General features: G+C 45.3%; 2 protein-coding genes across 2 annotated transcripts in view; both read right to left on the bottom strand.

Moving 5' to 3' along the window:
* Nucleotides 1-6,440: 6,440 nt before the first annotated feature.
* Nucleotides 6,441-9,225, bottom strand: LOC106831711 (calicin). Its single transcript, XM_014842123.3, has one exon. It carries the CDS (start codon nt 8,214-8,216, stop codon nt 6,441-6,443), a length of 1,776 nt encoding a protein of 591 aa, XP_014697609.3. The 5' UTR covers nt 8,217-9,225.
* The window catches only part of LOC106831677 (reversion-inducing cysteine-rich protein with Kazal motifs-like), a 35,560-nt gene continuing 30,273 nt past the window's right edge, over nt 8,400-13,686 (bottom strand). Inside the window, 4 exon segments of the mRNA XM_070519668.1 lie at nt 8,400-8,612; nt 9,853-10,037; nt 11,205-11,345; nt 13,316-13,454. Coding sequence (XP_070375769.1) covers nt 8,400-8,612; nt 9,853-10,037; nt 11,205-11,345; nt 13,316-13,454 — 678 coding nt within the window.

Below are 13,686 nucleotides of genomic sequence, written 5' to 3'. Positions count from 1 at the left end.
TCCTTTTCCTCCCAGCGCCTTGTGGGAACTTGAGCCTCTGGTGGGTGTTTCTCTCCCTCCTTCCTCCCAGCTGTGCAGGCTGACTGGGCCTCAGCTGCAGACTCTTCATGTAGAGGACATGTCATCCTGGTCTGAGGCCCAGAAGTCCCAAGGGTACACGTTCCCCAGCAGTGAAGGGAGACCTCAAGCAGCAGCCGTGGGTGCCAACAGGAATCCTGCTAATTCCAGAAGCAATTTAAAGTCTGGAACGTCAAGTGTGCCCAGGGTGCAGGCCCTCAGCATACCTGGGGGGTCCAGGGACCACACCTCCCCGTCCCAGTCAGAGGCAGTGACTGGGACGCAGCCAACTGGATGTGGAGAGGAGGGCGCAGCAGAGGCAGGCTTCCTCCTGAGCCTTTCCCAGGTCTCAGAGAAGCCAGCACTCGCATCAGGGACAGAGCAAACGTCCCCAAGTTGAAGTCCTAGACATTCAGAATTGGGGGGTGGGGGGGTGGTGCTAGGACAGATGCTTAACAAAAACCAGCAGCAGAATTAGCTACATTCATTGAGCTGGCCCTATGTGCCAGCCACTGTGACAAACACTTTACACACATTATATAAATTCCATAAAATCCAGCGATACGTGTGTAGTGAGTATCTCCTTCTAGTCTTCCCTGGAGATTGCATTATTATCCCCCTATTTTTTTTATTTGAGGAAAAAGACTAAAAAGTTAAGCAATTCACCAAAGACCACATGTCTTGTGAATGGCAGAGCTGAGATTTCAATGTCAATACATCTCAGTCTCTTTATCATCATTGATAGCAGCAGCATCATCATCACCATTAACCATTAGTCATCATGATTAGTGAGTATCACTTGTACTTGAAATAGAATTTAAAAGATATAGAAGAATATATAATAAAAATTCAGTCTTTGTCTCCAGTCACCCAGTAATTCTCCCTCAAGGCAATTTCTTGTATTTTTTTAGAGGTATTCTAGGCATATACTAAGAAGTATTTTGGAGATAAATTTAGCAAAAATACATTGTCTTAATATCTTACTTTTGTCACTTAACAATATACCTTGGAGAGTTTTCCTGGAAAAAAAAACATACATAGGGCTGCCTCATTCTTTTAATTGGCTGCATTTATTCATTGTAAGGATGTACCACGATTTAATTAGCCAGTTGCATGTTCATGGGCATTTAGATTTTCCAATCTCAGGCTATAGTCAGTGCTACATTAAATACCATTGCATATTTGTAATTTAGCACATGGTCAAATGTATCTGTTTTATGTAACTTGTAATTTTGATAGATATTGCCAGGTTTACACATTCCTGTCATCAGTGTGTGAGGATGTCTGTTTCCCACACTCTGCCAACATTGCATCTTGCTCTGGAGACTTTCTGGTCTTTGTCAATCTGACAGGTGAGAAGTGACATCGCATTGTTGTATTTAAAACTTTTGGCTTTAAAAATATAATTCAAAATGTGAAACACAGATTCACATATATAAATGCATATAAAAGTATGTAAAACACACATTTTAAATTTAAAGAACAAAAAAGGAATCATCACCTAATTTAAGAAATACAGCATTGCCAGTGTGTTAGAAGCTCCCTGGCTATCCCTTCCCCCTCCTGGTCCTCTCTCCTCCCAGAGATAACCCCACTTCTGATTTAAGTTATAATCATTTCCTTGCTTTTCTTGAATTTTATCACCTATGATGCATCCCTCAGCAGCATAGTTTAGATTTTCCTCTTTGTAAACTCTGTATGAATTGAACCATTTGGAGCTGTTCTTTGTGACCTGTTTCTTTATTCAATACTGTTTGTGAGATTCATTCATGTTTATGACTGTAACTAAGTTCATCAATTCCACTATATGAATGCAGCACAGTTTATTTATACATTCTACTTTGATGAATGATTGGGTTGCTTCCCAACTGAATGCTGTTATAAATATTTTATACATTTCTCCTGATACATATGTTTATTCCCAATTGTCCTAGTTGTGTTTACAACTCATCCTTTCTCCACGATCTGCACTATGATCTCTGTCATATATGAAATCTCCAGACCTGAATGGGTCTGCTTCTGGGATCTCTATTCTTCTCTGTTGGTTTGTCTATTCCTATGTCAATGCCACACTGCCTTAATTGATGTTGCTTTATAGTATGTTCTGATTTCTTATAGGGTAAACCCCTTTTTCCCCACCCAATACTTCTTCAAATGTGTCATGGCTGTTCTTGATCCTTTGTTCTTCCATATAAATTATTGAACCAGCTTCTTAAATTCTACAATAATTCTTTTTAGGATTTAACAATTGGAATTACATTGAATCTATTGATCAATTTGGGGAGGACTATGATCTCTATAACAGTGAGTTTCCAGAACCCATGAATTGGAACTATTTCTCTCTTTAACATCATTTGAAATATTTTATAATTTATAATTTTATGCATAAAGATCTTGGAGCTCTTTTGCCAGATTTACCCCTGTATGGTGGTATTTATTTATTTTTTATTGAAGTCTTATTGGCTTATAACATTGTGTAAATTTCAAGTGTGCATTATTATCAATCAGTTTCTGTATAGACTGCATCATGTTCACCACCAATAGTCTAGTTTTCATCCATCACCACACAGGAGTGACCCTTTATCCCTTTTGCTCTCCCCCCATCCCTCCTCCTCTGGTAACCACCAATCTGTCCTCCTTATCTATGTGTACATGCTGTAACATGGATGAATCTTGAAAGCATTATGCTAAGTGAAGGAAGTCAGATAAAACGACACATCTTATATGATTTCATTTATATGAAATGCCTAGAATGGTCTCATCCAGAGAGATGGAGAACAGATTAGCGGCTGTGTAAGGCTGGGAAGATGAGGGGTTAGAAGGTGATAGCAAAGGGGTACAAGATTTCTTTTATGGGGTAAAGAAAATGTTCTAAAATTGATTGTGGTAATGACTACACAACTGGGTGAATATACTAAAAGCCATTGAATTGTACACTTTAAGTGGGTGAATTCTATGGTATGTGAATTGTATCTTGATAAAATTTTTAAAAATATGTCATCATTCCATCGTGCTATTTAGCATTCTGAACAATCCAACTTGGACCAAAATACCCCATTTTTTAACACCAGACTTGACACCGTAGCAGAAACACTGCATGGCTAAGACAGAAAAACACAAGAAACTCTTCTTTGGATGTTGGCCTCTTGGTGGAAAGAGGCTTCACTGACACCTCGCTGACATGGTTATACTCATGTGGCATCCTGGGGCAGTGCATCCAGGAAGATTTGGGATGGGTAAACATTACTATGTGTGTGTGTAAAGTGCTTGAAAGGTAATTTTCAAAGGGTGGGGGGAAAAGAGAACTAGAATGAAATCTCTAGGCATAATCTCAGGTAGATCAATTCTAGGAAAAAACGTGAGGATTTGGAAACTGATTCCCTTAAAGCCATGCACGTCTGAACTTCCCGTGGAAGGCCTTCAGGCACCCACTTTGCAGATCTGAGCTGTAGTTCAAAAGCCTCGTCTTTCAAGACCATAATCTCTGCTATGAATTGACAAAGCTTCCCTAGCAGCAAATGCCAAGAATTTGACTCTGATTCCTACACTGAGCTGTGCCGGCCTCCTCCAGCGATGAGCCCTGAATGCTTCAGCCTCACGGTCTAATTTTCATGTGGGAAGAGCTCAGGAAGGAAGAAGGGAGGCCCACGTTGGTTAATATATCAGATTATCATCCCTCTGTGCTAACGATCTCCTTCTACCAAGTGCCCTAGCGATTCTGCTGCGGGGGGAGTTGTCAAAACTGCCCAGTACTGCAAGGAAAAGAAGAATGCGGAGCAAAGGACAAAGAGGACAGTGTCGTCAGGAGACACCTGGGGGGCATGGTGGGAACAGAAGCCAGGCTGAGTGGGTTAGAGACTGATCTGGAGCCAGAGAGCACAGACAACATTCAGGAAGCTCAACTGAGGAAAGAGATGGGCAGACAGCAAGAGGCAGACCTCAGAGCTGAGGAGGGTTTGCTTTCAGGATAGGGCAAACTTGAGAATATGTGTGGGATGAAGAGAAGAAATCAGGAAGGGGATGTGGAGAGACAGGGAACCAAGGAGAAGTTGTGAGGGGACACAATGAAGACACAGGGGAGGCACGAGCTTTGAATCGCGGAAGGACACCTCTTCCTCCGAGGTGCTCAACAGCAGGAACTCTGGAGAGAGTTTTGGTGGACACGGGACTGTTTATGGAGCTCAGATCATCTGACTCTATTTCTCTCGAGCTCTGGTGCCAGAATGAGAGGTAGGTGGCCGAGAAAGAAGACAGGGGAAGAGCGGGGCCCCAGGACCCCAGAGAGGACTGGAGAATCAGCTGTGGGGAGTGGCCTCTGGAGTCAGTGAGAGGTGACTCAGTGGTCAGCTAAGCCTGGTGGGGTGGGGAAGGGACAGCTGGGCTTAGCTGCATGGATCCCTAAGACCCTGCTCTTCCAGCTGGCGGACGGCAGAGAGGTGAGCAGAGGAGGGGGCTTCCCAGCGTTGGAGAAGTGAGAAATGTGGGAAAGTTCCAGAGTAGAGAGGGTCAGCTGTGAAGTCCAAGGTCCTGGCCTGGAAGGAGGAAAGTAAGGCCTGGGCAGAGGGTCGGCTTTGAAGAGAGAGACCAGCCAACAGAGAGGTCAAGAAGAGGATGCTGAGCAGGTGGAGGAGGACGGAGTGGGAAAAGGAAGGAGATGGAGCAGATCTGAACCATCAGGATACATAAAGTATCCAGCATTGTCTGATAAGAGCCACTAGCCTCCTGGGGCCTTGTGCCTGTGGCTAGTCCAAACTGAGCTGTGCTCTAAGTGTAAAACACACACTGGATTCCAAATCCTTAGTATGAAAAAAAGAACGTTAGATATCGCATTGATAAATGTTTACATTGATTGCTCATTTAAATGACAATATTTTGAAAATATTGGGTTAAATACAATATATTATTAAAATTAATTTTACCTGTTTCCTTATACCTTTTTAATATGACTACCAGAAATATTTAAATTACTCATGTGATTTGCATAATATTCTCTTTGCAGGGCACTGGCACCGATACTCCCTCCCAGGGATGTGGATTGTCTCCATCATGCCTGGAACAGGGCCCCAGCACCTGGAACAGGGCCCTGCACAGAGAGGCCTCAGTGATGGTGTGTGTGTGAAGTGGTCATTGGAGGAGAAAGTAAATTCATGGATGAATGAGAGAAGGGATGAATGAGGATTCTATGGCTGTTCCAGGACGTGGTCAGTTCCTTCTAAATTGCTGAGGATTACGTCTGAGTACACACATGATGGAAAGGGAAACAGAGGGTGTTAGAACTGAGGAAAGCTCACCGAGGCTTTGAGGGAGGGGTTCTCAAAGAGCATTTGATGGGACCTCACTTAATCTAAGGGCCCAAGAACCTGGTCCTTTCCCTCGCCTCTCTTTTTTTTCCTTCTGAAAAAGTACTCCTGCAGCCCTTTAATACATGCCAGGGACTGTCCTTGGCATTTTGCATGTATTAACTCATTTAAACTTCATGTTACCCTATGAGGTAGGCACTCTTATTGTCCCCCTTTGACAGATAAGGAAACTAAGGCACAGAGATGGTCAGTAACTCACCCAGGATGACCCAGTAAGTGTGGAACTGGTATTCGGCCAGGCCATCTGTCCCCAGCATCCAACCCCTAACTATTACACCACCCTGTCTCTCTTATCCCGTCATCTAGCCTCATCCACAAGCTGCTCTCAAATACAGACATAGGTTTCTTTTCTCTCCCTTGATGACCTCTGGATCACCTCCAGTCCCTCAGACTCACATTCCTGGAGAAAGTTCTCCATGAAACTTGCTCTCTGGAAACAACTGTTAAGTAACCCCCCAAGTACCCCACAAATGAGTCACAAACACACCACAGCTGCGTGGTCAAATACAACAGCCAAGTCACCCTGCCTCCCCCGTTCCCTCTGCCTCATCCCTGAGCCTGGCCCACACCGCCTTCTCCCTTCCCAGCCAGGAGGCTCCTCTCCCAGACCTGGCCTTGGCCCACCTGCCTTCCCAGGCAGACTCGAGGGAAGTGAGCGTTGGAGGAGCCTGAGGCCTCACAGCTCTAAGCAACTGCTTCACCTGTCAGTCTAGCACATGCCTGCCAGGCGGCTACAGGGGACAGATCAGGGGGTTTCCAGACACCACCCTGGCCAGTGCCCGGGAGATGCCTCAGTCCCCCCCACCAGGAACTCCATTCCACCTCAGCTTGGATCTCTCCAGTGACAGAATAGCCCTGAATTTCCACCCACTGGGAGCAGCCCTAGCCCAGGATCACCACCTTCAGGGCCTAACACAGACAGGAACACTAAGAAGGAAGCCACAGGCCATCTTCCCCTCTTTCTCTCTCTTGCTAAATTGTGAATAATAATATATTTAATTATTCTCCCATTTAAAAAGTGGTTTAATTCCTTTGAAGAATCTTGCAAGGTAGTTTGACTAGACAGCAGGCGGGGCAGTCCAGTGCCTCCGGTGGGGGCGCCAGGGTCTTCCACTTGCCTGTCTTTTGGTCCAGCAAGTAGGCGTTTGGATTGATGGTGTAGTCTTTTTCCTGAACATCACTAGCTCTGGTGACACCCCCACATACAAACACCCTGCCATCTCCAATGGAGCATACAGCATGGGACACATTCAGGGGGCAGTTGTTGGGCAAGAGAGGCAGTGACGTGGTCATCTTATTGGCCTTTATCTTCTGCAGGTTGATTTCCATGCTCTGCCGGTGGCTGTGCACACAGAGGATGTTGTCCTGATGGAAAGAGAGCAGGGGCCGGTGGTTGAACTCAATGGGGAAGGTGATACTCTGGACCACCTCCCCAGTATTGGTGTCAAAGCAGTCCACCACCCCAACTCGGGAGATATAGCCCTTCACCAAGCACCGCCCAGTGACAATGTACAGGTTCTGGTCACTCTTCGTGATCACGGCTGTGGCATCCATGGGGATGCTCATCTTCCCTGCCAGGCACCAGGCCTCCTTGCGCTCATCATAAAAATAGATGTTAGAGACATACCGCCTTGGGGCAATGCTCCCACCCACTGAGTACACTGTCCCCCCACAGGTCACCATGGTGTGGAAGACAAGCCCAATTGGCAGGTCAGGCAACTTGGTCCAGGAGTTGTCATCCACGTCATACCGCCAAGCCGTCTTCAGCCCTGTAATCTGCTCATTGGTGCCACCAGAGATGTAGATGTAGCGACCAGTAGAGGTGGCACTAAGTGCTGCTGCTCGATAGGGCATCTCTGAGAGCTTCAACCACAGGTTCTCCTGGATGACATAGGCAAACACTCCATTGTTGTACTTGCCATGGGCCTTTTGGCCACCAAGGATGACCACCGAATCAAGCAGGGCCCCTTTCCGCTGGTGACTCAGCAGGCTGGATGGCCTCTCCTGCTGTCGTTCCATAAGGACACTCTCAATCAGGGATGTGTGGCCTGAGCTGTTCTTCATGCCCATCAACTTGTTGCTGGCAAACATCAGTGTCTTGTTGGAGACAGCATTGAGATTGATGTAAGAGAAGAACTTCTTGAAATACTTCTCCCGCTCCTCCTTCCGGAAGTACACCCAATCTATAAGTGCGCTGAGAGCCTGGTCCTCGTTGAGCACATGCAAGTTTTCATCATGAAGCAGGCGACCAAAGATGACAGGTGGACAGCGCATGAAGCCCTTAGGCTGCACAGAGCCCTCAGGACTGGCCCAGTAGTGGAAGTTGTCGCGAATGCCAGTGTAGGCCAAGTCTGATACCTCTTTGAGCCCAAACAACTCAGCCAAGAGGAGGTAGCGCAAACAGTTGGCACGGCGGATAGACTTAATCAGGTAGTCATTGCAGTGGATTTGAAGGCGGGTTGTGTTGAAATACTGGGCCCCACGAAGGAGCTCCTCCACGTTCTGCTCCGAGATCACCACCTTGCCACTGTAGAAGTAGTCCAGGAGCTGGTCCACCGTGGCCGGACTCAGGTAGCTGGGGTCAATGGTGATAAACAGCTCATCAGTGGTCTTCACATCATTGCCAGAGATGATGTTCTTCACTACTGAAGAGACGGCAGCCAGCACAATGCGATGTGCATAAAAGACATGGTGGTCCACAGTCAGGGCCATGTCCCAGTACTCTTTGCGTTTCCTCTGTTCGTTCAGTTTCTGCAGCAGGAAGCTGTCATAGTTTTTCTCAGTGAATATCAATTTCATGGTGCTTCTTGCCAGCTTTGGAAGAAGATCAGCAGCAGGTACTGAAGAATAGAACTGAATCCTTTGGGATTCAGATTGATGGTTGTTTGAAGAGCAGTTGATCAGCGAGGAGTGAAGTGTGGGAGAGAGGATGATGTCATAGTCGATGTGGTCATCACAATGCAGGCCCTCCTGAGACCTTTCTCAGAGCCTCTGAGCATTTCTCTCCTCTGATGGCTCCAACCTGCCAAGGCCAGACATCCTATCAGGACCTAGGGCCCAGCGGCCAGAGCTCAGGAAGAAACTCAGAGATGGGTTGCAACTCCCACCTGGGACCTTCAAAGCTCGGTTCAAAGCTGCCTCTGGAATGTCAGAGACAGTTGGGGATGAGGTGGAGTAAGGAGGGATAAGGGGAGGCTGGGGGAAAGAAAGAGATTATTATTATTAGGTCATCCGGAAGAATCCTCTCATTGTACAGGAGGCAAACTGAGGCCAGACGAGAGAAGGGACTTGCCTAAGATCACACAGCCAGTTGGAAGTAGAGCAGGACCTGGAACCCAAGCGTTCTGTAACTCAGTACTCTTTCCACGCTTCCAGGAAGCTCCTCACTACTCAGCTTTCCCCAGTCTCTGATTCTCAGGCCAGGAAGTCGCTTTCTCTGTCAAGGTTCTGGCCATCAGAGAAGAAAGGCTCCGTCCTTTGGCTTCTGATCTTTGTGGCCTCAGAGACCACTCTTCTTTAAAATAGGGGAGAGGCGAGGACCACTCCGTGGAGCAGGGATGCCAGAGTCAGCATCCAGAGAGTAGGGATGGGAGGGCCTCTAAAGCCCTGATTACATCAGTTTCCAGGCGAACCGGGACGTCCTCTGCACATTTCCAAAGCTCTAGTTGTAAAAGGTTGGGGGCTGCGGTGGGTCAGCTCTCCCCACCAAGTGTGGACTTGGACACATTGCCCAGACTCTCTAAACCTCAGTTTCCTCAGGTGTGAGAGAGCTATAACAGTACCTGCTTCATAGGTTGTTAAAAGTGTACATGGGAAAACGACCAGAGTGTTATCACAGTGTTTGGCTCATAGCAAATGTTCAATAAACGCTAGCTGTGTTATTCTTGTTAGTGTCCTCGAGTGAATTTGGGCTCCTAGCGCCCCTGTGGACAGCAGCGTGGAACCCTGCCCAGTCTTTTTTGCATCATCCTCTCCCCTCCTGGTGCTATATCAGACAGTGCTCTGCTGTTATCCACAGGGTTTTCATGGCCACTTTTTTCAGAATTGGGTGGCCAGTCCTTCTTCCTAATCTATCTTAGTCTGGAAGTTCTGCTGAAACCTGTCCACCATGGGTGATCCTGCTGGTATTTGAAATTCTGATGTCATAGCTTTCAGCATCACAGCAACATGCAGCTACCACAGGATGACAACAGATGGACGGGTGGTGTATTTCCCTGAGCAGGAAATGGACCCAGGCTGTGACGGTGAAAGCGCCAAATCTTAACCCCTAGACCACCAGGGCTGGCTGCGTCCCACAGTTTGAAAAACATTGCCTGAGTATCTGAGTTGTAGACTTCACTCTCTGGTGAGAATCCATCCAATGTTCTTACTACAAAGTTAGGATAATCAATCTCATATTAAAAACGAAAAACAAAGAAACCTCGCCAAGACTCACTCTTTTCCCTCCGACAATACAAGACTTCTGAAGGTCTATGCAGTGCATGTCCATGCAGTTTTCCAAGAGTCCACTTTGTCCACATGAGCAAATTTTATAGCAACCAACTTCCCCTGCAGATGATGGCACCTGGATCAGTGTCCCTTGACGCACGATAAAATCAGAGGCTTCTCCCAATTTGCAACCTGCACAAACAGAAATTACCTGAGAGAGATGATACTATTTTACGACATTAGATATACCTCACATAAGTCTTACAGTTTCCGTGTGGCTACTAGAGGTTATGAAACAGAATTTTCACCTAATTAAGGAGTCACATTGGTTCAGTGGTCAGTAACATATCCTCTGAAATGAAAATTCCATGTTCTACGAGATGGTGGTGATTCTGGACCTGTACTCCAAAGTTAGCTCCAGTTCAGTATAAAATGCTATAAGATATGTGGTTTTTTCTTTCTTCTGGTTTACTTAAGATATTTAAAAATTACAGATATTTTTTAAATGGTGTATTGAAACTGACTGTATTTTTAGAGTAATCTTGGTCAGGAAAACTTTTAGTGATAGAATATAAACATCTTAAATTTGAAGAAAACTTGAATACCAGAATGGACTTAAGGAAAATCCATTCATTTCTGATTTTTAACAAGATTTATTATGACTCTATGGCTGATATGGTATTACACAAATATTACAGGTGATCCTTTGAGAAATAATAATTTAATATTTAGTTCCTTTTTACCCCACATATATTTTAAAATGTTGATTCTAACATGATAAAGAAATATTTTCAATTGGGAAATAGATAAAAGGCAGCAAAATTTTGTCACGACTATATTCTAAAGGGACCCACAAAGAGATAAACATTACCAAAATTCTGTGGGATAAAAACTTTTCAGCCTTTAATCATATGCATTTCAGCACAACGTTCATCTCTGTGGAGAGAACTACACACCCCGCTGAGCAGGCCCTTTCTCCACATACTAAAGGAAAGAAAAGAAAAACCAAGAACAATGTGCAGTACATTTTCTCAAACATTACAACCTGGAAGACAAAGTACAAAAAGCTGTCCCAAGGCTTTCTTTTCTTTTGTTGTCAAGAGCCCTGCAACTCATTTAGAGAGTCTGGTTTGGGATTGATATTAGTTTATAATCTAAATGACTACTGAAACTTACATTTGTCTTTGTCTTTTTCTGCTTACATAAACAATACATGCTTATTGGGAAAACCTCAAACATTAAAGGAAAGCAACATGAAAATAAAGTGCCTTGCAATCTCATTCCAAAGATCACCCCCGTAAAGAAACACGAGCAGCACACATCCGTGCTCATCCCACACCCGCACCATCTACCTCTTACCCTGAGCACAAGAGTATGGAAGGCACGGATCTCCAGCCGGACACCCTTTCCGGTTCACCTCACAGAGCTCATTGGTGGGGCAGGGACTTGGGCTACAAAGGTGAGTCACCTCTTCCACAATGGTACCTAAAGTACTTGGCCCTGAAAAAACAAAACCAGATCAGCTTAAACAACCCAAAAGAGTACCAGAGGTCTGTAAGTCATCTGAATTAATCACATCTGGAGTAAATGGAGAGCTCATGAGCATAAAGCGAGGCCTGATTCTGGTAAGACGGAAACACTCCAACTCTCTGATCATTTGTGAATTTAGCATAAACATACACACATTCACCCACTTGTTCATTTATTGGGAACCTACAATACGCTGGGCAAGGTTCCAGGTACTGGAGAGACAGTAGTGAACAAAACAGACAAATCTCTAACACGGAGTTTACATTCTGGTCGGGAAATGGACAATAAAAGTCAGACAATGATAAGTAGTAAGTAGTATACAGGGATAGAAGGTGACAGGTATATTTTGGATAGGATTGTCAAAGGGGTGCTTCTGTGTAAGAGGGCCAATTTAGCACATTTTACCATAAATGATCATAATTTATTACAGTAAGATGGATCCTGTCCCATGATTATATTTGTCAACTTGTGAAATAAGGACCAAGGATGGGTCTCACTTAATAGAAAGCACATGTGATATCTAAAGAGCGTACTGAAACTCAAACAAAAGCATTTCTTTAGTTTTTCTTCCATTGAAGTGGTTTCCTTCCACACGTATATTTGATGGCTCTGATAGAGTCTAGGATTGTGGATACATTAGCTTTGCTTACTTGGTTTTAGGCCAGACTCAGACTCCAAGGCTAATAGAGGAATAGGGGTTCTTGGAGGTCATCTCATCCAGCCCAGTCATTTTATAAAGAGGGAAGCTAAGGCTCAAAGAAGTGGTCTGCTCAGAGTCACAGAGGTCTATATTCTAGTCTCGTGCTCTCTTTTTCTCCATACTGGTCACAAAGGCTAAGGGACATAGTCTGTTGGTCTTGAGAAAATGCGGCAGACACTACTAGCGGCAAATCTGGCATCTGCTCTTCCCTTCCTGCTTACTAATAGAACTCCAGTTTTACTTAGGGTGGCAATGGGCCCACAGCTAAAAAGATCATCTTTCCCAGTTTCCCTTCCAACTAGGGTGGTTTTCCCTCACACTAGGATACAGTGGCTAGAATTCCAGTAGCCATGCCGTGATGATAAAGCACACGCGGTAACCGTGATGATGATGAAGCCCAGCACCAAGGACGTGGAGAAAGAAGAAGGAGCCCGGATTCCTTATGATGGAGCCACCACAGCAGCCCTGGACTATTTAGTTCTGGGCTTTTTCTCACTTCTAACTGTTGTTCTGTTATTTGCAGTCTGACTTAACCCTATCTGACAAAGGAAGACAAAGCAAGTAAGGGCTGAATTCACCGTCTGGCTTTCCAGCCTGCTCACAGCACTAATGGCCCCTGGTGGCAGCCTAGTCACTGCCCTTGGCCTAACTGCGTGGTGTGTAGAGGTTCTGCTTGTTAGCCCCTGGTTTCCACACAGCCACCTCGCTGCCAGAAGGCTCAGCTTCAGGATGCCTCAGTGAGATCCCAGCTTATTCTTCCAGCTCTTGGCAGGAGTATTTGACAGAGAGAAGTTCCAGTTCATGTGCTAACCCAGACCATCATTCCTTACTCCCTACTTGGTGGTAAGTCCAAGCCAATGCCTCGCTCAGGTCCGCTGATGTTCTGATGACAAAAAGCTGAAGACTCCCTGGGGAGCTTCTACTTCCTGGTCAAATTGTGGCAAGGAGACAGCAATGATATGAGCTGGTTATCTGAGAACGCTGGCCCGGGCTCACTGCTTAGAATTCCTGACTGACAACAGTCGACTGCCTCCTCAGACTAATATGATAATCACTCCTGCTTACATATCTGAAGATGGTAATTCTTTCCTGGGCCAAAAAAGCCAAGCAACTAAGAGCGTGCAATTGAGACAGTATCCTTAGACCACATGTTCTCAAAGAGAGATGCTCAACCAGGCAAACAAGAAGGGCAGAGATGGAAGGGAGGGGCATTTAAAATCCAAAAACACAAAGTCCTTACTGAGGTAGGTATCCAAAGGTATACAACTCTCCAGGTCATCTGTGGGTGACAGAAGCTCACAGATACTTTCAGCTGTGTGGTCTTCAGGGAATTTGTTCTGGTCCCCGCATTTCTTGAGAATCTCCATGCAATCTGATTTTGAAAAGAAAAATACTCACAAATTTAGGGTTCGAGACACCTCCTCATGTTGTCTAGTCAATATCAATTCTGTTTCTGGACTTTTCAGAAAGTGACTTTTCATAACTTAATGTTTCACAAGTGGTTAGGTGCAAGAATAGCAAAAGAGAACAGAAGTCATAGGGGACCTCCGGCTAGATAGTAAATAACGTATTATGTTACCAAAACATCCCTAACTTTCTCTGACCTGAGGT

Source organism: Equus asinus, chromosome 10 (genome assembly GCF_041296235.1).
Source record: "Equus asinus isolate D_3611 breed Donkey chromosome 10, EquAss-T2T_v2, whole genome shotgun sequence".
Classification (NCBI taxonomy): Eukaryota; Metazoa; Chordata; class Mammalia; order Perissodactyla; family Equidae; genus Equus; species Equus asinus.
This window is presented reverse-complemented; position numbering and strand designations above follow the sequence as displayed.